At 47.5% G+C, this 24,774-nt stretch overlaps 1 protein-coding gene across 1 annotated transcript; it reads left to right on the forward strand.

Annotated features, from left to right (window-relative positions):
* The first annotated feature begins 787 nt into the window (after nt 1–787).
* LOC141220382 (uncharacterized) lies at nt 788–19,110 on the forward strand. The gene is made up of 7 exons (XM_073666315.1): nt 788–916; nt 6,750–6,890; nt 7,210–7,392; nt 7,462–7,585; nt 9,680–9,777; nt 9,899–10,016; nt 17,244–19,110. The coding sequence occupies exons 2-7, from the start codon at nt 6,807–6,809 to the stop codon at nt 18,959–18,961; spliced, it is 2,325 nt and encodes a 774-aa protein (XP_073522416.1). The 5' UTR covers nt 788–916; nt 6,750–6,806; the 3' UTR covers nt 18,962–19,110.
* Nucleotides 19,111–24,774: the final 5,664 nt, after the last annotated feature.

The raw sequence follows: 24,774 nt of genomic DNA on the forward strand, positions 1-24,774 counted from the left end.
ACCAACCACGACCGATGGATCCTGTAACTAAGGCTCCAATCACATCTACAAGACGTCACCAACCACGAGCGATGGATCCTGTAACTAAGGCTCCGATCACATCTACAAGACGTCACCAACCACGAGCGATGGATCCTGTAACTAAGGCTCCGATCACATCTACAAGACGTCACCGACCACGACCGATGGATCCTGTAACTAAGGCTCCGATCACATCTACAAGACGTCACCGACCACGAGCGATGGATCCTGTAACTAAGGCTCCGATCACATCTACAAGACGACACCGACCACGAGCGATGGATCCTGTAACTAAGGCTCCGATCACTGATGGATCCGGTCTCTCGGCCTCTGGTCTCCCCCTGGAATCCCCTCAGTGCTGACGTCACACAGATCCTGTTCTGTCTCCAGGAATATAATCTGCGGGGAATGTTCTCTGCTCTGTATATAATGTCTCCTGGGCGCAGGTCTCTGTATAATGGCTGATAACAGAGAGAACAGAGATCCAGGAGAAGTATGAAGCGTCTGCAGCACTGAGGGGGAGGAGCTGTGGTGACGTCATCATTATCACAGGTCCTTCACTACTCTCTGGAACTCCGCCCCCGATCACATGGCGGTGACGTCACCACAGGTCCTTCACCACCTCTCTCCTGAGCCCCGCCCCCCTGATCACATGGCGGTGACGTCACCACAGGTCCGTCACCACTTCTCTCCTGAGCCCCGCCCCCCTGATCACATGGCGGTGACGTCACCACAGGTCCTTCACCACTTCTCTCCTGAGCCCCGCCCCCTGATCACATGGCGGTGACATCACCACAGGTCCTCCAGCTCTCAGTGCAGCAGCTCCGTCCTGGTTGTGCGCAGCTCTTGCTCTCTGGTATCAGCCAGCAGCAGGTTTCCGCTTCCCGCCATTCCGGTGAGATTACAGGGAGGGTTTGTGGTGAATCTGTGAGAGGAGAGTGTGGGGTGAGATCAGAGCTGTTCCTGTGGAGGCTCCTGCTCCATGTGACTGCGGCTCCTCAGTGTTGTATGGGGGATGTGCAGCGGCTCCTCCTCACCTCACCGCCCCCGCTGGAGGTGGAGTTACCACGGTGACCGCCCCCGCTGGAGGTGGAGTTACCACGGTGACCGTCCTCCGCTGGAGGTGGAGTTACCACGGTGACCGCCCCCGCTGGAGGTGGAGTTACCACGGTGACCGTCCTCCGCTGGAGGTGGAGTTACCACGGTGACCACCCCCGCTGGAGGTGGAGTTACCACGGTGACCTTCCCCCGCTGGAGGTGGAGTTACCACGGTGACCGTCCTCCGCTGGAGGTGGAGTTACCACGGTGACCGTCCCCCGCTGGAGGTGGAGTTACCACGGTGACCGTCCCCCGCTGGAGGTGGAGTTACCACGGTGACCGTCCCTGCTGGAGGTGGAGTTACCACGGTGACCGTCCTCCGCTGGAGGTGTAGTTACCACGGTGACCGTCCTCCGCTGGAGGTGTAGTTACCACGGTGACCGTCCTCCGCTGGAGGTGTAGTTACCACGGTGACCGTCCTCCGCTGGAGGTGGAGTTACCACGGTGACCGTCCCCCGCTGGAGGTGGAGTTACCACGGTGACCGCCCCCGCTGGAGGTGGAGTTACCACGGTGACCGTCCTCCGCTGGAGGTGGAGTTACCACGGTGACCGCCCCCGCTGGAGGTGGAGTTACCACGGTGACCGTCCTCCGCTGGAGGTGGAGTTACCACGGTGACCGCCCCCGCTGGAGGTGGAGTTACCACGGTGACCTTCCCCCGCTGGAGGTGGAGTTACCACGGTGACCGTCCTCCGCTGGAGGTGGAGTTACCACGGTGACCGTCCCCCGCTGGAGGTGGAGTTACCACGGTGACCGTCCCCCGCTGGAGGTGGAGTTACCACGGTGACCGTCCCTGCTGGAGGTGGAGTTACCACGGTGACCGTCCTCCGCTGGAGGTGTAGTTACCACGGTGACCGTCCTCCGCTGGAGGTGTAGTTACCACGGTGACCGTCCTCCGCTGGAGGTGTAGTTACCACGGTGACCGTCCTCCGCTGGAGGTGGAGTTACCACGGTGACCGTCCCCCGCTGGAGGTGGAGTTACCACGGTGACCGTCCCCCGCTGGAGGTGGAGTTACCACGGTGACCGTCCCCCGCTGGAGGTGGAGTTACCACGGTGACCGCCCCCGCTGGAGGTGGAGTTACCACTGTGACCGACCCCCGCTGGAGGTGGAGTTACCACGGTGACCGACCCCCGCTGGAGGTGGAGTTACCACGGTGACCGTCCTCCGCTGGAGGTGGAGTTACCACGGTGACCGTCCCCCGCTGGAGGTGAAGTTACCACGGTGACCGTCCCTGCTGGAGGTGGAGTTACCACGGTGACCGTCCCCCGCTGGAGGTGAAGTTACCACGGTGACCGTCCCTGCTGGAGGTGGAGTTACCACGGTGACCGTCCTCCGCTGGAGGTGTAGTTACCACGGTGACCGTCCTCCGCTGGAGGTGTAGTTACCACGGTGACCGTCCTCCGCTGGAGGTATAGTACCATGGTGACCGTCCTCCGCTGGAGGTGGAGTTACCACGGTGACCGTCCCCCGCTGGAGGTGGAGTTACCACGGTGACCGTCCCCCGCTGGAGGTGGAGTTACCACGGTGACCGTCCCTGCTGGAGGTGGAGTTACCACGGTGACCGTCCTCCGCTGGAGGTGTAGTTACCACGGTGACCGTCCTCCGCTGGCGCTATAGTTACCACGGTGACCGTCCTCCGCTGGAGGTATCGTTACCACGGTGACCGTCCTCCGCTGGAGGTGTAGTTACCACGGTGACCGTCCTTCGCTGGAGGTGGAGTTACCACGGTGACCGTCCTCCGCTGGAGGTGTAGTTACCACGGTGACCGTCCTCCGCTGGAGGTGGAGTTACCTCGGTGACCGCCCCCGCTGGAGGTGGAGTTACCACGGTGACCGTCCTCCGCTGGCGGTGTAGTTACCACGGTGACCGTCCTCCGCTGGAGGTGGAGTTACCACGGTGACCGCCCCCGCTGGAGGTGGAGTTACCACGGTGACCGACCCCCGCTGGAGGTGGAGTTACCATGGTGACCGTCCTCCGCTGGAGGTGGAGTTACCACGGTGACCGTCCCCCGCTGGAGGTGGAGTTACCACGGTGACCTTCCCTGCTGGAGGTGGAGTTACCACGGTGACCGTCCTCCGCTGGAGGTGTAGTTACCACGGTGACCGTCCTCCGCTGGAGGTGTAGTTACCACGGTGACCGTCCTCCGCTGGAGGTATAGTACCACGGTGACCGTCCCCCGCTGGAGGTGGAGTTACCACGGTGACCATCCCCCGCTGGAGGTGGAGTTACCACGGTGACCGTCCCCCGCTGGAGGTGGAGTTACCACGGTGACCGTCCCTGCTGGAGGTGGAGTTACCACGGTGACCGTCCTCCGCTGGAGGTGTAGTTACCACGGTGACCGTCCTCCGCTGGCGCTATAGTTACCACGGTGACCGTCCTCCGCTGGAGGTATCGTTACCACGGTGACCGTCCTCCGCTGGAGGTGTAGTTACCACGGTGACCGTCCTCCGCTGGAGGTGGAGTTACCACGGTGACCGTCCTCCGCTGGAGGTGGAGTTACCACGGTGACCGTCCTCCGCTGGAGGTGGAGTTACCACGGTGACCGTCCTCTGCTGGAGGTGGAGTTACCACGGTGACCGTCCTCCGCTGGAGGTGGAGTTACCACGGTGACCGTCCTCCGCTGGAGGTGGAGTTACCACGGTGACCGTCCTCCGCTGGAGGTGGAGTTACCACGGTGACCGTCCTCCGCTGGAGGTGGAGTTACCATGGTGACCGCCCCCGCTGGAGGTGGAGTTACCACGGTGACCGTCCTCCGCTGGCGGTGTAGTTACCACGATGGCCGTCCCCCGCTGGAAGTGTAGTTACCACGGTGACTGTCCCCCGCTGGAGGTGTAGTTACCACGGTGACCGTCCTCCGCTACCGGTGTGGTTACCACGGTGACCGTCCTCCGCTACCGGTGTGGTTACCACGGTGACCGTCCTCCACTGGAGGTGTAGTTACCACGGTGACCGTCCTCCGCTAGAGGTGTACTTACCACGGTGACCCATCTCCGCTGGCGGTGTGGTTACCACGGTGACCGTCCTCTGCTGGCGCTGTAGTTACCACGGTGACCGTCCTCCTACGAGGCTGATAATGAGCGGTCAGATCCTCTGAGGAGGCCGCGGTGGAGTTTGTGGCTTTTCCTCCAGGTTCTTCCTGATAAATTACGGATAGAGAGTAATTAATTGATTCGCACTAAAATAATGTGAAGGACTTGGAGCGAGTAGATAAAAAGTAATTTTTTATTTGATTCAATTTTCCATTAAAATTGTTAATACTCATAAAATAATGTTCATATTAGTACAATATTATAAAAAGATATAACATGATCGCTTAAAACTGGCGTATAGATTAGATAACCCAGTGGGCTCCAGAGTGGAAAACCTGTAAGGAAATAGGAGAATTGATTTGTTAGGCCCGGTTGAGAGGTATTAGTCCTACGGTAATTAAATCCACATATACCTGGTTCGATGGTACGTAGAATACCGAGTCGGTAGATGAAGAGCCCCTGATTCGTTTTAAGTAGTAACTGGACTATAAAGAAATCAAGGTATATAGGAGTTACTCGAAGTAATAGGGATTTAAGAAAACCGCCAGAGAAAAGGAGTACCTTTTATATGATTATTCCGGTGCTGAGGTAGTTTTTAGTGTAGGATGTAGTTTACACGAACTAATAGATGACACACTGCATGCGTGTAGTAGTTCTGCCTTAAAATTCTTATAGGGTCCAGGAATATCATGAGAGGTTCTTCTTTTGGCTGATGAATCAATTATTATTAAATATGCCTATAGCTTTTTTGGATCAAAAGGTGCCAATCTACAGTCCTAAGGACCCCGTGTATGGTAAGTTAGGTGCTTAGTTGGTATTGTTGCCTGATGTTGCCATAGGGTCCAAGGATATTTTGTTTGGAAATCCAAGTGTACTCACGTTGCAGGGGAGACCGAGTGTCTGGGCGCCGGTGCGAGAGCGGTGTCCCGGCCGGTGACTGCCGCTACTCGCGTACTTCCGCTTTAGTGTGTGCACTACTGAGTGAGAGTCTGCCAGGACCTGTGTGACGTGGCAGCACGTGACACACACGTGGTCCGGATGATGCGGCAGCTCATTTGCTCTGATCGAGCTGGATTTAGGGACGACATATTCCTGGACCCTATAAGAATTTTAAGGCAGAACTACTACACGCATGCAGGGTGTCATCTATTAGTCCGTGTAAACTACATCCTACACTAAAAACTACCTCAGCACCGGAATAATCATATAAAAGGTACTCCTTTTCTCTGGCGGTTTTCTTAAATCCCTATTACTTCGACTAACTCATATATACCTTGATTTCTTTATAGTCTGGGCATCTGGGCAATAAAAATGAAAAAAGCATATACAGAATGGGAGGAATAGAGCTAAGCAACAGTACATGTGAAAAATACTTAGGTATACTAATAGATCATAGACTGAACATGAGTCAACAGTGTGATGCAGCAGCAAAAAAGGCAAATACAATTCTGGGATGTATTAACAGAAGCATACAGTCTAGATCACGTGAAGTCATTATCGGTATTTACTCCTCTTTGGTCAGACCTCATCTGGAATACTGTGTACAGTTTTGGGCACCACATTTTAAAAAAGACATAGACAAACTGGAGCAAGTTCAGAGAAGAGCGACCAGAATGGTGACTGGTCTGCAAACCATGTCCTATGAGGAACGGTTGCAGGATTTGGGAATGTTTAGCTTGCAAAAAAGAAGACTGAGAGGAGACTTAATAGCTGTCTACAAATATCTCAAGGGCTGTCACATTGTAGAAGGATCATCTTTATTCTCATTTGCACAAGGAAAGACTAGAAGCAATGGGATGAAACTAAATGGGAGGAGACACAAATTAGATATTAGAAAAAACTTTTTGACAGTTAGGGTGATTAATGAGTGGAACAGGCTGCCACGAGAGGTGGTGAGTTCCCCTTCAATGGACGTCTTCAAACAGAGGCTGGACAAACATCTGTCTGAGATGATTTAGTGAATCCTGCTTTGAGCAGGGGGTTGGACCAGATGACCCAGGAGATCCCTTCCAACTCTACCATTCTATGATTCTATGATAGTCCAGTTCCTACTTAAAACGAATCAGGGGCTCTTCATCTACCGACTCGGTATTCTACGTACCATCGAACCAGGTATATGTGGATTTAATTACCGTAGGACTAATACCTCTCAACTGGGCCTAACAAATCAATTCTCCTATTTCCTTACAGGTTTTCCACTCTGGAGCCCACTGGGTTATCTAATCTATACGCCAGTTTTAAGCGATCATGTTATATCTTTTTATAATATTGTACTAATATGAACATTATTTTATGAGTATTAACAATTTTAATGGAAAATTTAATCAAATAAAAAATTACTTTTTATCTACTCGCTCCAAGTCCTTCACACTATTTTAGCGCGAATCAATTAATTACTCTCTATCCGTAACTTACCTTTATTTTGACAAATAATGTTTTTTTGTCCCTAATTCGCAGCTGTTATAGTGACCAGCCTACCAGCGCCAATTGTAAATTTAATTATATTGTTTCTTCCTGATAAATGTTGGATATTTGGGGCAGAATTCAGTGATTGTCGTTATATCGTCCCCTGTGATCTCCATCTTCTCCTTTATCATGAAGACGCCGGCAGGACGAGATCCCTCCAGCTGATCCAGTGTTCATCCCTCCTTCTCCTGAATGACCCCGAGGATGGACGAGGACGAGACCACCAGAAGATTATTACACTTCACCCTGGAGATCATCTCCCTGCTGAGCGGAGAGGTAACTCCTCTACATTTCTATCAGCTTTATTGTGTTATGTAACAAGTCCGACATCAGGAAGAGGAAATCCAGAAGAGGAAGAGAAGGATTCTTTACTGTAAGAGCAGTGATTGTGTGCAGCTCTCTGCCAGGAGGAGTTGTCATGGGGATTCCCTATAAGAGCTGTAGAGGGGCCTGGATGTCTGTCCTGAGTGTAATAATATTCCCGGTTATGGCCCCAGATTACTGGAGACGGTTATTGATCCCGGGATTTCTACTGATTGTCAGATCTGGAGTCGGGAAGGAATTCTTCTCCCTAAGTGTCTCTCTCCATACACAGGATTACACAATAGTGAGGAAGACACCGGGGGAGGGTGTGACTCCCATCATCCATCTCCAAGAGTCAGGAGGGCGGAGCCCGGGTCCCATCACAGAGCCTCCCCCGCACCCCCCAATACATGAGAGGAAGAGGAAGAAGATCCTAGAGCTCAGCAATAAGATGATTGAGCTACTGAGCGGAGAGGTGACTGCTGGGACATTATACAGGACAGCACTGGAGGATTCTGGGTGATGACGGTGTCGTTGTTGTCAGGTTCCTATAAGGTGTCAGGACGTCGCTGTCTATCTCTCCATGGAGGAGTGGGAGTATCTAGAAGGACACCAGGATCGGTACCAGGAGGTGATGATGGAGGAGCTCCGGCCTCTGACATCACCAGGTGAGAGGAGACTCTTGTTGGCTCCGTTGGATGTGATGACGTCTCTCGGCCTCCTCCTATAATAGATGATTTTTCTCCAGACTTGCTCTGGTTTTCTCTACATTTTCTCACAGCTTTCATTCCCTGATTATTCTCTTCTGATCTATGAGTCGCGGTTTCTCCGCTGTCGTCTTCATCAGTCTTGAGTCTTCGTCCTCGGCGGCTTCTTTCAGAATCTTTCCCCTTCCTTAGAGCATCGGTCACATTTTGTCTGCAGATGTCCCAGCGCTTCTGTCCGTTCTCTCCTGTGAGATCTTTCGGTACCTGAGTCTGTCGTGGATTGTTACTCAGCAGAGTCGGGGTTAATTTACTGATGATTTTCCCCCTAATCCGCTGTCGCTCGTCCGTCCCTCAGAATCGGTGCAGGCTCAATGTCGTCATCAGTCGTGGTCGGGCGTCCGGCTCTTCCCTCTTGGCTGACACTTGTGTGATCTTCCTTGGTCTCCTCCGTTCATTCTTCTTCTTTGTGACAAATCACTTTCTCCGTACTGAGCACAAAGTCTTGGATAAATATCGGCACCGGACTGTCCCTCAGACCCCGAAACACGAGTCCTGACATGAAGATGGAGCGTGGTGGAGCCGATCACCCCCCAGAGCCGGACATGGAGGCTCCAGCAGTTCTCGGCCCCCGCGTCTATTCACCACTCGCTCTGCAGGCGGAAAAGCACAGAACTTTCCGCACTGGAGGAGAAGGTCGGACCACCGCGCACTCCTCTCTATAGGGGGAATGTTTCTTCTGGAGGAGAAGGTCGGATCACCGCGCACTCCTCTCTATAGGGGGAAATGTGTCTCATGGAGGAGAGCGGCGATTCTGAGTACGGAGAGTTATAGGCCATGCAATGCCCCATGGGAAATAAGATATGCAGAGAACGGGGTCTCTAGCGCCACCTACAGGAGGCAGCAATCCTAGGAGTCAATATCAATGTTTCAACCCCATCCTGTTGGGGAAAATTTCCATTTCTTTTTCATTTTTTTTTCCTCTCCTTCCATCAGCCAGAACATTTCTATTTTCTATCCACAGATGTTTGACGTCTTCTGTGTTTTTTTTGCAGCACAAATTGTGCATTTTACCATATAATGTGCTGAAATCAGAAAAAAAAATCCAGCTGAGGTGAGACAGTTAGTGAAAAAAAAAAACGCAATTCCACATTTATATTTTGTTTTTTGTTTCTCTGCATTTATTGGGCGGTAAGAACGACCTTTTGGCGATTTTCCAGGTCAGAACAGGTACAGCGATGCCAAACTTCTGTTTTTTTGTTTTTTGAATATATTTTTCGGGTTAAAAAGATTCTGTGGCATCGGACCAGACAATCTCTCCTTGGCTCCCCGTGTGCATCAGTAAGCACCCATGACCCCGGTGCCTGCTCTCTAGTTGTCCTTTCTACACATTGATGGGCACTAACCGCTGTGTACCGGGTGCTCCCCACAACACCGTCCTTCCGGGTTCTGTGACTTCATCTGTCAGTCGTACATGTGCCCTTTTTTCCTCCTTCAGAGACAAATGCAGAACTTTTTAGCACTTGCTGCCTATTTTATTGTTTCTATCGAGGTGGATGCGGAGATTTATGTCTATTTAAAAAGGAATAAAAACGCATTAACTCGTGTCTTTTTGGCTCTCAAAATACAATCACTGGTAAATGGTCACCGTCCTTCCCCCAATCTCCATACAGTGAATTATGAGAGAAGAAACCGATGGATGGAAATGTGGAGCTTTCTCCAGCTCCTCTGGTTCCATCCCTGGTGGAGATGAATCTTGGCGAAGTTGTGTTTCTTAGTACGGCTCCTTCATCTGACTGACGAGGGTCTTCTCTGTCTCTCTCCTCAGGGTCCTCATCCTCCGAGTGCAGAGCAGAGAGCATTAGGCTTTGGTCTCGCTGATTATCACTTCGTACTTGAGGCCCACAATGTGCTGGGACCTCGGTACCGGTGGTGAGGACCGCAACAATGTAATTTATTCCCTGATACATAAACATAGAGTTACTGGTTCTGAGAGACGAGTCTCATATATAGACAGATACACGGCAGGTCATGTATTCAGTCTCTGTGTCTCCACAGATGGATCCAGGAGGAGAAATCCACCAGAGAGATGTCCCCGTCCTCTGTATCCCCAGGACTGTCCAGAAGAGAATCACAGTGTCCCGGAGGGTCATCAGGTAGATGGAGCTGAGCCCTGTACCGGATCTGTATATGGGGGACATTTCTGATCGAGGTCATAGATGTCACAGATTTTGGTGGTTTCTTGTATTGCGCTGATTGTTACATCTGATATATCAGGAGGAAGATCCGACTAAGAATAAAGTGAAGGACGAGACAGAAGAAGAAGCGATGACGAGGAGGGATCAGCCGTGTGTGAGTGACGGGAAGGAGGAGATTCCTGTAGATGTTTCCACAGGTATGTAATAATGACCGGTGTGTGATATCGTGTGAAGTCTCCGGTGCAGTGAAGCTTTATCCGTTGTCCACATCACAGCAGAAGAGTCCGGTGATGACGCGGCTGCTCCTGTAGAGTCCGGCTGTGCACCGATGACTAACGGGGCCGCCTCCACACCTGTTTTTGATGATTTAGGAATCAAATTCTTAATTTTCCTAATTATATGACTTCTAATATTACTTCCATATTTTTGTTACACAAGTCCCGTGCTACCATATAAATGACTGACCTTGTGATCCAGACAGAACCTTTTGCAGAAGATTCCCTGTAATGAGGCAGATGGAGACATTGTGGACCCCGTCTGACCTGGATTTGGCATTCTCCGTCTTTTTCAGCGTGCGTAAAAGAGCCGTTAGCACAGTTTTGTGCATCTCTGAAAAGATGGACACAGCTGAACAGAGGCCTGACCGTGTCCAGAGTAACTCTGCTGCCACATTATAGTGAATGGATCCCTTGGGGGTGTCATCTGAATCACGTATTTTGTAGATTTAGATGGAAACCCCGATGTAAATGCTCTGCGTAGAGCGCAGGATAAATGTGATCTAAAATGTTCTGTACCCCAGAATGCCACCAATAAAAGCTTATACTCAACCCACGAAAAACAAGTCCCCACTCTGGTTCATCATATTAACAAAAACATAGGGTGTCCACATTATGTGACGTGGCTCCCACCTAATGAAATCCAGCAAAATCTGCTCATTTAAATATCCTCTCCTCCTGTGTCCCACAGAACGCTTAAACCACAAGTAAGGCTATGTGCCCACGATGCAGAAATGAAGCAGAAAAATTCTGCAGCATTTCTGCATCTCCCTGGCAGAAAAAACGCATGCAGATTGTGCATGCGTTTTTCCTGCAGAATACATGCGGAATACATGCGGATTCACATGCGTACCCACGTGCGTTAACGCATGTGTTTCTGTATGCGGACTGACAAGCACTTTCCAGGCGATAGCATCACTTGGAAAGTGCTTGACAACTAGGTCACACTGTATAAATCCATGCAAACGGCATGGATTTATACAGTGTGACCTTAAAAATAAAAAAATAAAGCTATACTCACCCCCGATGCCGCCGTGTGTGCTGTTGCGCTCCTTCCTGGTTCCTTCCTGGTTGCCGGCATCTCGCGAGACAGCCTGCGGTCACATGACCGCGACGTCATCTCAGGTCCTGGAAGGAGAAGCGCTGCAGGGGCCGCCGGACAGGTGAATATAACTTTATTTATTATTTTATTCTTTTTTTTACAGGTACATTGGTACCCAGGTCTGGATGAGAGTCTTCTCTCCTCCAGAACTGGGTACCATCCGCACATTGAAACGCATATTATCTGCTTGTACAAATGTACAGACACGGATTCTATGCGTCTCAATGCAAGTCAATGGCGGCGCTTCCGAAAAATTAATGAACATGTTGCGGATTTATGAGCGCTGCAGAAACGCTGCGGAAAAATCCGCAGCATGTGCATTGACATTGCGGAATGCCATTGGGGACCATGGGGTGCGGATTACCATGCGTTTTTGATGCGTTTCCGCTGCGGAAATTCCGTAGCGGAAACGCATGAAAAACACATCGTGTGCATGCAGCCTTAGCATCCTCATGTTTGGCATTATTGTAGCAAGGAGAGCCCACTTAATTTACAGGGTGCGTGTCTCCAGAAGCACAAGCTGAGCATAATGTACTAGGCACTGCAATATACCGGGCGCTACTGTGTACTGGGCACTACATTGTATGGGCGCTGTGACGATACAGCTTAAAATTTTAATTAGCCAGACGATTAGATTTGTTAAGTCACAGTGGCTCAGTGGTTAGCACTGCAGCCTTGCAGCGCTGGGGCCCTGGGTTCAATTCCCACCAAGGACAACATCTGCAAAGAGTTTGTATGTTTTCCCTGTGTTTGCTTGGGTTTCCTCCAGGTTCTCTGGTTTCCTCCCACATTCCAAAGACATCCTGATAGGGAATTTACATTACGAGCCCCAATGGGGACAGTGCCCATAATGTCTGTAAAGCGCTGTGGAATTAATGGAACTATATAAGTGAGTAAAATAAATAAATGAATACACTATTATCTTGGTGTTGACTTTGTAAATGTTTGTGTATTTATGTGCCTGGTCAATAAGAACAGACCAGTATTTGTATTACCCTGAATATTAACTTCTATTTTTTTGGAAACAAGGATGTTTACTCTGCTAAAGACATGTTGCACTAAAAGGCAACTAGATGTTTATTTACAAGACCAACTATGTAAATTGATTAGCTCAAACAATGCCCTCCCTAACACCTTACCTGTGAATGTGTAATTGCACAGACAACTGTAGCTATTTTTAAGGGACATGTGCTTCTGTAGTAGTTAGTCTTGAAGCAGAGAATCAGAAAGGAGAATGAGAGACATCCTTCAGGACAGTAGATGGGTAGCATGGCAATTCCATTCAAAGAGACACAGATTTGGATTCTACATGACTCCAGCATAAGGGTATCAGCCCTGACTGGAAAGATACGGATCTCTGCTCTATTGCCATCAGAGAACAAGGATACATTTGGGGAGACCAGGTTGGGACGATGAAGTCACTTGGCCCCATGGATATGTTGTTTGGAGTTGCCGGGAGGGACCCACCTGTCGCCTGGAACCCATGGAGACATTCAAAGAAGCCAGATTGTGACCCACCGGTCATCTGGCCCCATGGAAACTCTCGGAAAAGCCAGGGTGGGACCCTCGGGTCACCTGGCCTTGTACCTTGACGGACTACTAGCTTCCTAAGCTTACCGCTACCTTGTCTCTGTGGGGAGCCACCAGAACCAGGAAGCCACTGGTTGAGGTAGTCGGCCATGGAAGTTTCCAAACTCGCAGCTGTTCCATCCCATTTGGGCGGAGAAGGAAGGGTGAGACTGTGTAATGTTGTACCATCTTAGGTATTTGCTGGGACTGTTCTGTGTGTTTATTGTCCTCTTTGTGGTTCAGTAAAGTATTGCCACGGTGTTTTATCCTCATCCTGTGTTGTCTGAGGAGCATTTCACCCATGGAAGACCGCGGGTCTTCACAGGCACTATAATGGAATATATGCATTTTCACTTTGCAACATCCATTGCTGCTCGTTTCTGAAAAACATCGATGGAGTCAAATTCATCACTACTCCTGTAGATAAATTCCCAGATAGGTGTAATTTCCAAGACGGGATCCCTTGAGGGGGGATTCTGCTCTTCTGCACTTAGGGGCTCCATATATGGAGTCCGCAAACTATTCTAAAAAAAATTTTTCTCCAAGAGTCAAGTAGCGCTCGCTATATGCTGCCCCACGCTGCATATCTGACCGTCTTTTCCAAGCTGTATGTATCTGTCTCCCGGTGTGTTCCCTGCATCCAATATCTGCTGTGTATCCACTGATCCCTGCTAATTTCATTCTATCTGTCCTTGGTATGTTTGATCCCATGTGCACGTTCATCACCTCAATCTTTGATCCCAATACACACTGGTCCCTGACTGTCTGTTTCCTGAATACATTTAGCCTCTGTGTCCTAATTACTCCCCCACTCCACCCATGCTTTTGTGAGCAGTCTTCCTGCGGCTCCTGCACACCTAAGCCATCTCATGTGCTGTTCAGAACTCCATAAATCAAGTGAGCCAAGTCTGGCACAGACGGGTCTAGTTTCTAAAGGGTCCCTTTTTAAGGGTCTAAAAATGAAATCTGCCAGAAGTGACCAGAATGTACGAATAACTATTTACTAATTGTACTTAGATTCTCTTTCTCATTCACACTTAACATTCATTATGCTAACATACACCCTTACTGTTTTTGCCCCACTAATCCTCACTGTGCTTCGCTATCCCCAAACCCCAGCACCCTCTAACCAAATCATCATCTCTCCTTCCCTCTTACCTCCCCACCTGACCTCATCTACAGACCTGCTCCTCAACCTCAGGTCTATCCTACCAAAACATAACACAAGCCGGACACTCTCCTTCTCCCACCTGCTCTCCCTTTCTCTCCCTTTCCTTACTGCTGGCGACATATCTCCCAATCCTGGACCCCCACAGCTTGCACCTTCCACCAATTCCCCCACCTATCGCTTCAAACCAACTGCAAACTACCACAACCTCTCCTATGTAAAACCCGTGCCCATGATGCCCACCCCCATGCTCCCTCTCTCTGGAGCACCCTGGAATGCCCGCTCTGTCTGCAACAAGCTCCATTTTGTCCACGACCTCTTTACCTTTCGCAGTCTCTCCTTCCTGGGCATCACAGAGACATGGCTGACACCTTCCGACACTGCCTCCCCTGCTGCGCTGTGTTACGGTGGCCTCCACTTCACCCGCACTCCTCGCCCTGGTGACAGACATGGTGGAGGAGTGGGTCTTCTCCTTTCTAACAACTGCACCTTTGGCCCTATTCCCCCTCTACCTGACACCTTCCGACACTGCCTCCCCTGCTGCGCTGTGTTACGATGGCTTGCACTTCACCCGCACTCCTTGCCCTGGTGACAGACATGGTGGAGGAGTGGGTCTTCTCCTTTCTAACATCTGCACCTTTGGCCCTACTCCCCCTCTACCCTCCCTTATTCTCCCTTCTTTTGAAGTCCACTCTGTCCTTATCTACTCTCCCTCCAACCTCCAAGTGGCTGTGATATACCGACCTCCGGGCCCGATCACTGCCTTTATTGACCAATTCGCCACCTGTCTTCTTTACTTTCTCTCTGCTGACATTCCTACAATCATCATGGGCGATTTCAACATCCCCACTGACACTTGCCAGTCAACAGCATCCAAATTCCTGTCACTTACTTCATCCTTTGGACTTACTCAGTGGTCCTCCTCAGCCACCCACACAGACGGACACACACTAGACCTGATCTTCACCCGACTCTGCTGCTTATCTAACCTCACAACTTCCCCCCTTCCCCTATCTGACCACCATCTACTCACTTTCTCATCCCTGTCCTGGTCATCTGTCACCCATGTCCAGCAACTAGCACACCCCCTCAGAAACCTTGTACATCTAGACACTCACACTCTCTCTGACTCTATTCTACCACTGACATCCATATCTTCACTCCACAACACAAACAGCGCCACTGCTTTCTACAATGCCACTCTCGCATCAGCTATTGACTCGGTTGCCCCTCTTATGCATGGCAGAGCACGACGAGTCAATAGGCAACCCTGGCATAAAAACCTCACTAAACAGCTCCAATCAAGCATCCAGGGTAGCAGAGCGGCGTTGAAAGAAAACACATTTTCAAGATGACTTCACTGCATTCAAACAAGCAACACTCACATTCAAATCAGCACTCACCTCTGCTAAACAGGCCTACTTCACAACCCTCATATTTTCCCTGTCCTACAACCCCAAACAGTTATTCAACACTTTTAACTCTCTCCTCTGCCCTCCACTTCCCCCTCCGACCTCCGTCTTCTCTGCTGAGGAGTTTGCCACACACTTCAAAAACAAGATTGACCAAACACGGCAAGTCTTTACTGCCCAACTACCACAATCCCTTTGTTTTCCACACCATTTCCCTACCTCTATAACCTCCCTTCCCAATATCACGGAAAGAGACCTTACTCATCTCCTCTCCAAATCACACCTCACCACATGTGCACTCAACCCCATCCCTTCCCACCTCCTCCCCAACCTCACCCCCACACTCACCCCATCCCTAGCCCATCTCTTCAACCTATCACTAACTTCTCGTACCTTCCCCGCTGCCTTCAAAAATGCCTCAATCACGCCCATCCTCAAAAAGCCATCCCTCGACCCAACCGCCTTGTCCAGCTATCACCCCCAATTATCCAGCTATTCTTTTGTGTCTTCTCCGTTCAATGGTATAACATTTTGTGAAACACATATGGCGTCAAAATGCTCACTACACCCCTAGATAATTTATTTGTGAAAATTATTAATTTGTGGCCAAAATAACATTTTTGGGGGAAATGTATTTATTTTTTTTAACTTTCACGGTCCAATTTCTTAAAATTCCGTGAAGCACCTGTGGTTTCAAAATGCTCCCCATACATTTTAGATAAATTCCTTGAGGGGTCTAGTTTCCAAAATGGGGTCAGTTGTGTGAGGTTCCTTCTGTTTAGGCACATCAAGGACTCTCCAAACGCGATATGGCGTCCGCTATCTACATCAGCCACTTTTGTACTCCAAACTTCAAATGGCGCTCCCTCCCTTCTGAGTCCTGCTGTGCACCCAAACAGTAGTTTTCCTCCACATATGGGGCATTGACATACTCAGGGGAAAGTGTACAACAAATGTTATGGTCCATTTTCTCCTGCTACCTTTCTGAAAATTAAAAATTTGGAGCTAAAATAACATTATTGTGGAAATACTTTTCCCTTCCACATTGCTTTAATTCCTGTGAAGCCCCTAAAGGGTTAATAAACTTCTTGAATGTGGTTTTGAGGACTGTGAGGGGTGCAGTTTTTAAAATGGTGTCACTTTTGGGTATTTTCTATCACAGGACCCTCAGTCACTTTAAATGTGATGTTTTCCCTAAAAAATATAGTTTTGTAAATTTTGTTGGAAAAAATGAGAAATGATAAACTTTTAACCCTTCTAACTTCCTAACAAGTTTCATCAATGATGCTGATGTAAAGTAGACATGTGGAAAATGTTATTTATTAACTATTTTGTGTGATATAACTCGCTGGTTTAAGGGCATAAAAATTCAAAGGTTGAAAATTGCAAAATACTCAAAAAAAATTTGCCAATTTTTTTTTATATTTTCATAATTAAAGGCAAATAATAACGACCAAAATTTACCACTAACATAAAGTGCAATCTGTCACGAAAGAAACAGTCTCAGAATCAGTGGGATACGTTGAATTACCACATAAAGTGATGCTGGTCAGAATTGTAAAATGAGGCCTGGTCATTAACCCACATAACGAGCAAAGTATCTTGGTCCTTTAGGGGTTAATGTACCTTCAGCACTATTGCAGTCTTCTAAGGTTTCCTATTATGCTCTTATACATGCTGTGGACCTGATTACGGTGGCCGGAGCTCGACTGCTCCTGGATGTAGGGCCGCCTTCACTTTACCCGTCATTGTGTTAATGTTATGGCATGTAGTTGTCTTCCTTATTACCGGTACTTTCACTGACGAGGGTCTTCATTGTGAGCTCCATAAAATACATTTAGAAATCTCTTTGGATATGATTTTTTTCTTTAAAACAAATCTATCTTTCCTCCTTACAGGAAATCCTTGTGAGAATAACGGTTTATCACTAAATTGTAAAAAAGAAGATATCAGGAAGCACTCTAATGGAGGAAACCTCATCACCCTTCCTGCACCTCCTGGACTTCACAGCACTTCACCTTCTTATAATCCTCCTAATCATGAGGAATCATCTCCTGAGCAATCTCACATTGTTACCACAATTCCAGGTGACACAGATACAAGATTTCAGTGTGACAAGCAACTTACTAAAAGCTCAGATTGTTTAATACAAAGAAAACACAAAGGAGAAGAGCCATACTCCTGTTCAGAATGTGGGAAATGCTTTACAAGTAAATCAAAATTTGTTATACATGAGAGAATTCACACAGGAGAAAAGCCATTTTCATGTTCGGAATGTGGGAAGTCCTTCACAGATAAAGGGAGTCTTATAAAACATCAGAAAATTCACACAGGTGAGAAGCCGTATTCATGTTCAGAATGTGAGAAGTCCTTCACAGATAAAGGGAGTTTTACAAAACATCAGAAAATTCACACAGGAGAGAAGCCGTATTCATGTTCAGAATGTGGGAGATGTTTTATAGATAATTCAGTGCTTGTTAAACATCAAAGAATTCACACAGGAGAAAAGCCTTTTTCATGTTTACAGTGTGGAAGGTGCTTTCCAGATAAATCACAGCTTGTTGCACATCAGAAAATCCACACAGGAGAGAAGCCATATTCATGTTCAGAATGTGGGAAGTCCTTCATCGATAAAGGGAGCCTTATTAGACATCATAAAATTCACACAGGAGAGAAGCCATATTCATGTTCAGAATGTGGGAATTGCTTTAGACATAAAGGGAATCTTATTAAACATCAGAAAATTCATACAGGAGAGAAGTCATATTCATGTTCAGAATGTCGGAAATGTTTTATAGACAATTCAGTGCTTGTTAAACATCAAAGAATTCACACAGGAGTGAAGCCTTTTTCATGTTTAGTATGTGGAAGGTGCTTTACAAATAAATCACATCTTGTTAGACATCAGAAAATCCACACAGGAGAGAAGCCGTATGCATGTTCAGAATGTGGGAAATGGTTTACAGATAAAAGGAGTCTTATTACACATCAGAGAATTCACACAGGAGAGAAGCCATATTCATGTTCAGAATGTGAGAAATGTTTTATAGATAATTCAGTGCTTGTTAAACATCAAAGAATTCACACAGGAGAAAAGCCTTTTTCATGTTTAGTATGTGGAAGGTGCTTTACAAATAAATCACATCTTGTTACACATCAGAGAATCCATACAGGAGAGAAGCCATATTCATGTTCAGAATGTGGGAAATGCTTTACAGTCAAAGGGAATCTTATTAAACATCTGCGAACTCACACAGGAGAGAAGCCATATTCGTGTTCAGAATGTGGGAAATGTTCTAGAAGTAAATCAGATCTTATTAAACATCAGAGAACTCACACAGGAGAGAAGCCATATTCGTGTTCAGAATGTGGGAAATGTTCTAGAAGTAAATCAGATCTTGTTAAACATCATAAAATTCACACAGGAGAGAAGCCATATTCGTGTTCAGAATGTGGGAAATGTTCTAGAAGTAAATCAGATCTTGTTAGGCATCAAAGAATTCACACCGGGGAGAAACCGTTTTCTTGTTTACAATGTGGAAAAAGCTTTAGAGATGAATCAAAACTTTTTATGCATCAGAGAATTCACACAGGAGAGAAGCCGTATTCATGTTGACTTTGAGAAATGCTTTTAAAAAAAAATCAAGTCTTTTGAGCCACGAGAGAAGTCACACAGGAGAGAAGCCGTATTCATGTTCAGAATGTGGGAAAACTTTTATACATAAATCATATCTTGTAAAACATGAGTAGTCAAACAGGAAAGAAACTGTAATTATGTTCTCTGTGTTTCATCAATTTTAATAAACATTGCTCAGCATAAATGAGTACACCCCTTTTGATAAATTTTATTTAATATCTCACTCAACACAAGAACAATTTCTAAAATTTTGCCAACACTGAATTCCATAGAATTTTTTTTAGAATCAAAACATGAAAGTAAGGTTGATTAGTGATTTGGTACTCGCCCGAGCATCTCAGTGCTCGAGATGCTTGGTACTCGGTGAGCAAATTTGGAATGCTCGGGCGGGAGCCTGAGTCCTCGCCCTGCATGTTTGGTGCTGTTCAGACATTTAGACAGCCAATTAACTTGCAGAGATTGCCTGCCAGTCACGGTAATGCCTCAGCCATGTTGGTTGTGGCATTACAGTGATTGGCTGGCCGCATAGCGTCATTGGGTCTACATAAGACCTGGCGCCGCCATGCTCGCCACAGTCACTCCGGAATCAGACAGTGTAGGGAGAGGTGCTGCTGAGCTAGGGAGAGAATTGACGGTTGTTTTAGTGAGGTATTCCACAGCATTACAAATCTACAGTAACAGTCTTTCTAAGGACTAATGCTACTGAATATTAATCCTGGTGATAGCAGGAGTTAGGCAGGCAGAGTTTGTGGAGAGCGTATACAACACAATAGGATCCTTTGCATATTCTTTCTGCTGCTTTTACTCATATCCATAGTCCTAGATATCAGGGCTAATATTCTTATTGCTCTTAATCCTGATAATTTTGGTGAAAGCAATATAATACACCATTTTTACTGCTCCATTTGCTTGTTAGCAGCATACAGTCAGATTTGGTTGATTTTAACCCCTTCGCAACCCTGGGATTTTCCGTTTTTGCATTTTTGTTGTTTGCTCCCTTTGTTCCCAGAGCCATAGCGTTTTTATTTTTTGGTCAATATGGCCATGTGAGGGCTTATTTTTTTGCGGGACGAGTTGTACTTTTGAACGACATTACTGGTTTTACCATATCGTGTCCGGGAAAACGGGAAAAAAATTCCAAGTGCGGTCAAATTGCATAAAAAGTGCAATACCACAGATTGTTTAAAAAAATTTTTTTTACCACGTTCACTGAATCCTAAAACTGACCCACCGTTATTATTCTCCTGGTCATTACGAGTTTGTAGACACCAAACATGTAGAGGTTCTCTTTTATTTAAGTAGTGAAAAAAAATTCCAAAGTTTGCTAAAAAAAAAAAAAAAATGGCGCCATTTTCCAAGACCCGTAGCGTCTCCATTTTTCGGGATCTAGGGCCGGGTGAGGGCTTATTTTTTGCGCGCCGAGCTGAAGTTTTTATTGATACCATTTTGGGGTAGATCCGATGTTTTGATCGCCCGTTATTGCATTTTATTGCAATGCTATGGCGACCAAACAGTGTAATTCTGGTGTTTAGAATTTTTTTCTCGTTATGCCGCTTACCGATCGGATTAATTCTTTTTTTTATATTGATAGATCGGGCGATTCTGAACGTGGCGATACCAAATATGTGTATGTGTTTCTTTATTATTATTTTATTTTGAATGGGGCGAAAGGGGGGTGATTTAAACTTTTTATATTTTTTAAATTTTTTAATATTTTTAAAAACATTTTTTTTTTCACTTTTTGCATGCTTCTATAGTCTCCATAGGAGACTAGAAGCAGCACTTGTCTGATCACCTCTGCTACATACAGGGGATCAGCAGATCACCTCTATGCAGCAGAAATGCTCCTGTGCTATGAGCACCAACCACTAGGTGGCGCTCATAGCGATCAGCTCTTGACAACCACTGGAGTCTGCTGCAGACCCAGGGTTGTCATGCTCACGCATCTTTGACCTGCGATCAAGTGACGGGGTCACGGCTGGGCGGGGTAAGTGATGTGCTTCTGGCGCGGCAATGTTAAATGCCGCTGTCAGAGATTGACAGCTGCATTTAACATGTTAACAGCCGCAGGTGGATCGCAATTTTCACCCGCGGCTGTTGCGGACACATGTCAGCTGTAATAATCAGCAGACATGTGCCCGGTTGAAAAGGGGGTTACAGCCTGGTGCGTACTAATAGGCCACAGGCTGTAAAGGGGTTAATAGCATTGCTGTATTGTGGAAGCAGAGAAACTTGTCCATCATCTCAGGTGGTCAGATATTACTGCGGTAATAATCCAGACATTTTTGGGAACGTGACAGATATTATACTCCATTTAAAGCCTGCCAGTTGTGTGTTCAAACCTATTCACACTTGGTCGCTGACCAATAGCATATCTATTAGTGCAGTGTTCCCCAACTCAAGGCCCACCAACAGGTCATGTTTTCTGGATTTCCTTAGTATTGCACAGGTGATATTTACATCACCTGCACAGGCAATAATCCCATTACCTGTGCAATACTAAATCCTGAAAACATGATCAAAGCTATACATGGAGTGAACATGCATGATTATATATAAAAGACCCACCAATACAATTCAAGATTGACATCACATGATTAAACTACCAATACAAAAGACAATCAAAATAACGTCACATTGGGGGCGTGGCCTAGCCAGGGATGTAGGCAGACGTGTTCCGGTGCTCTCTCGCCGACCGTCGCTGTGTGCGCCGACCCGGTATACCACTGAGCCCTTCAGACACCGCCGGATCCTGTGAGAAGCTCTCCTGCCGCCCTGGGGAGCGTTTCTGACGAGCAGGAAAGAAGTAATGACCCGCACCAGGCAGCGAGATACTGGCCCTGGTAGAGGGGGCAGGGGCCAAGATGGCGCTGAGACTCAGGAGGAGGCGGCCAGAGAGAATGCGGCGTGCTCCAGGAGGACGTCGGCTGCTGCACGCCTTGAGAGGTTTGCAAGAGTGGAAGTGGGTGAACACAGTGCTGGACTTTCAGAAAGGGAGGCTGGGGCAGAAGATGGTATGGAGGATCAGGAGAATACTGTGGGTGCAGGAGACTGTGCGGCTGATGGCTCTGGAGATGAGGTGCAGGACAAAAATATGGAGTCTTCTGCTGACCCTGCTGTGGATGAGATCACCCTGAAAGATGTGTTCACTGTGGTGTCATACTGCAAACAGGCGCTTACAAAGTTGTCAAAGCAGGTTATGGGTGTGCAAGCAGGAATTACTAACATTAAAGCTGCCATGCAGAAAGCCGATGTCCGCACAGGAGAGGTAGAGGAAAGAGTGAGCACGGCGGAGGACACCATAATATCTCTACAAGCTGCTCAGAAAAAGCCAGACAAGCAACTAACAGATGTCACTGCTAAAAATGACTCGGAAAACAGGTCACGACGTAACAATGTCAGGATAGTGGGGGTCCTGGAAAAATCAGAGGGATCAAACCCTACAGAGTTTATTGAGAAATGGCTGCTGGAAAAATTTGGAACTGATAAACTGTCAAAGGTCTTTGTTGTAGAAGGAGCTCACAGAATCCCACTGAGACCCCAGCCTCCTGGAGCAGCCCCCCGGGCCATGCTGGCTAGGCTCTTAAATTACAGGGACAGAGACACTATCTTACGTACGGCGAGGAAGATCAAGGATTTAACAATTGATGGACAAGATATCTCGTTCTACTCAGACTATTCACCCACGGTGCAAAGAATGCGCATGAATTATAGAGATGTAAAGAAAAAATTGAGAGACATGGGACCGGCGTATTCTGTGATGTATCCGGCCAGGCTGAGAGACATGGGACCGGCGTATTCTGTGATGTATCCGGCCAGGCTGAGAGACATGGGACCGGCGTATTCTGTGATGTATCCGGCCAGGCTGAGAGACATGGGACCGGCGTATTCTGTGATGTATCCGGCCAGGCTGAGACTGGCTTTACTGGGTAGAGGACACTTTCTGCAATTTCCGGAAGAAGCTCTGGACTGGATTGAAAAGAATTCTAGACGAGTGCGAGAGCACAAGGACGGCTGAAGAGAGGGAGATTGTGGTTTTGTGAATGTGATTTATAATTATCCTTTTTCGGTTGCATTTAACTATTTGTTGCAGGATACAAGTCTGATCATGGACTGGAGCGGCGTACTGGTGGTGCATACAGTTTATATACCTTTTATATAATATGTTTTTCATAAGGCGGGAGAGGCCTTTGGGAAGATAGTTGGTGGAATAGGCCGGTTTCATTCACCAACTCTCGGATAGAGAGAACGGAACGACAAATTGGGAGGTGGTTTGGGGGAGATAGGGGCGGTCAGAGGAGTTTTGGTTTGGGGCATGGGGGAGGGGGGGTTGGATGCGGGGGGGGGCAGGGACGGACGGCATGGGGGACATCTTATGATGTGGTTATATACACAGAAGTTGAATCTGATAAACAATGGCGGGTATGGTTAAGGTGTTAAGCTGGAACATACGTGGTTTGGCAGACCGTAAGAGACGGGCTATTGTTCTCCAAAATATTATGGCCCACGGGCCTTCCATTATCTGCCTCATGGAAACACACCTGATGAGGGACAAAATTATGCTCCTGGCGAGGAAATGGGTTCAAAAAGTATACCACTCTACTTATTCTGCATATGCGAGAGGGGTTTCCATCTTGGTGCATGTGGGGACTCCATTTGAGGAGGTTGAGGTTAAAATAGATAAAGATGGACAGTACGTTTTTCTAGTCTGCTGACTTTATGGCAAATTATATTGTGTGGTGGCAGTGTATTTCCCACCTCCATTTACTGGGACAAAACTGCAAGAGATTATAGAGCTCACGAGTCATTGGACAGGGATTCCTGTGTTGCTGATTGGAGATGTTAACAATATAATGACTAAAATTTGGGACAAAACTAGTAGGCAACCGGGAAGAACTGACGGAGAGCGGGAGACACCCTTTGCTAAGTATGTGTCAGAGGTGGGCCAGATAGATTTGTGGAGAGTGAGACATATGGGAGTGAAGACATATTCATGTTACTCCTTGACGCACGGTTCTATGTCTAGAATAGACTTAGCCTTGGGAAATGGGTTGGTTAACCAAAACATCACTCATATTGATTATTTGCCTAGGATACTCTCTGATCATAGTCCCTTGCTGGTGGAACTGAGGTTCGGTATGTGTGGGAATGGTGGACGGAAAGAGTGGAAGGTTCACCCGGTATGGCTGGAAACGGTAGATATTCAGAAAATAGGAGAGGTGGAGGAATTCTTCCAGAACAATATGGGAAGTACAGCCATAGGAACTGTGTGGGACACAATGAAGGCTTATGCTAGGGGTTTATTGATTCAAGATATATCCAGATGTAAAAGTCAGAACAGATTGGAGGAAAGAGAGGCATTGGCTGCGCTGAGGGGGGCAGAGGAGGAGTTGGTGCTTAATCCCACCGTAGAGGCGCAACAGAACATGAAGGAAGCTCAAAAAAAGGTGGATAAAATATTTCTGGCCAATGGGGAAAAGAAGAGGGAATTCCAAAAAATTGCCTTTTATGAAGAGGGTGAAAAAGTTGGTCACCTGTTGTCTACTATAGCGGCAGCGCAGAGGGAACCGGGATTTGTGTATGGTCTCTTGGATCCAACTGGCACCCTAGTCACTGAAACGCGAGATATCTTGAGGGTGTTTAGAGACTTCTATAGTGACCTATATAACTCTAAATTAAGGAACACGGGAGATGATATAGACCAATTTTTGAGGGGTACTCAGATATCTGGGCTTAGTGAGGAGGCTAGGGGTAGCTTGGAGGGCCCCCTGACGGTAGAGGAAATGGAGGAA

This window comes from Phyllobates terribilis, unplaced genomic scaffold, assembly GCF_046119375.1.
Source record: "Phyllobates terribilis strain yellow unplaced genomic scaffold, ASM4611937v1 Scaffold_291__1_contigs__length_2406647, whole genome shotgun sequence".
Classification (NCBI taxonomy): domain Eukaryota; kingdom Metazoa; phylum Chordata; class Amphibia; order Anura; family Dendrobatidae; genus Phyllobates; species Phyllobates terribilis.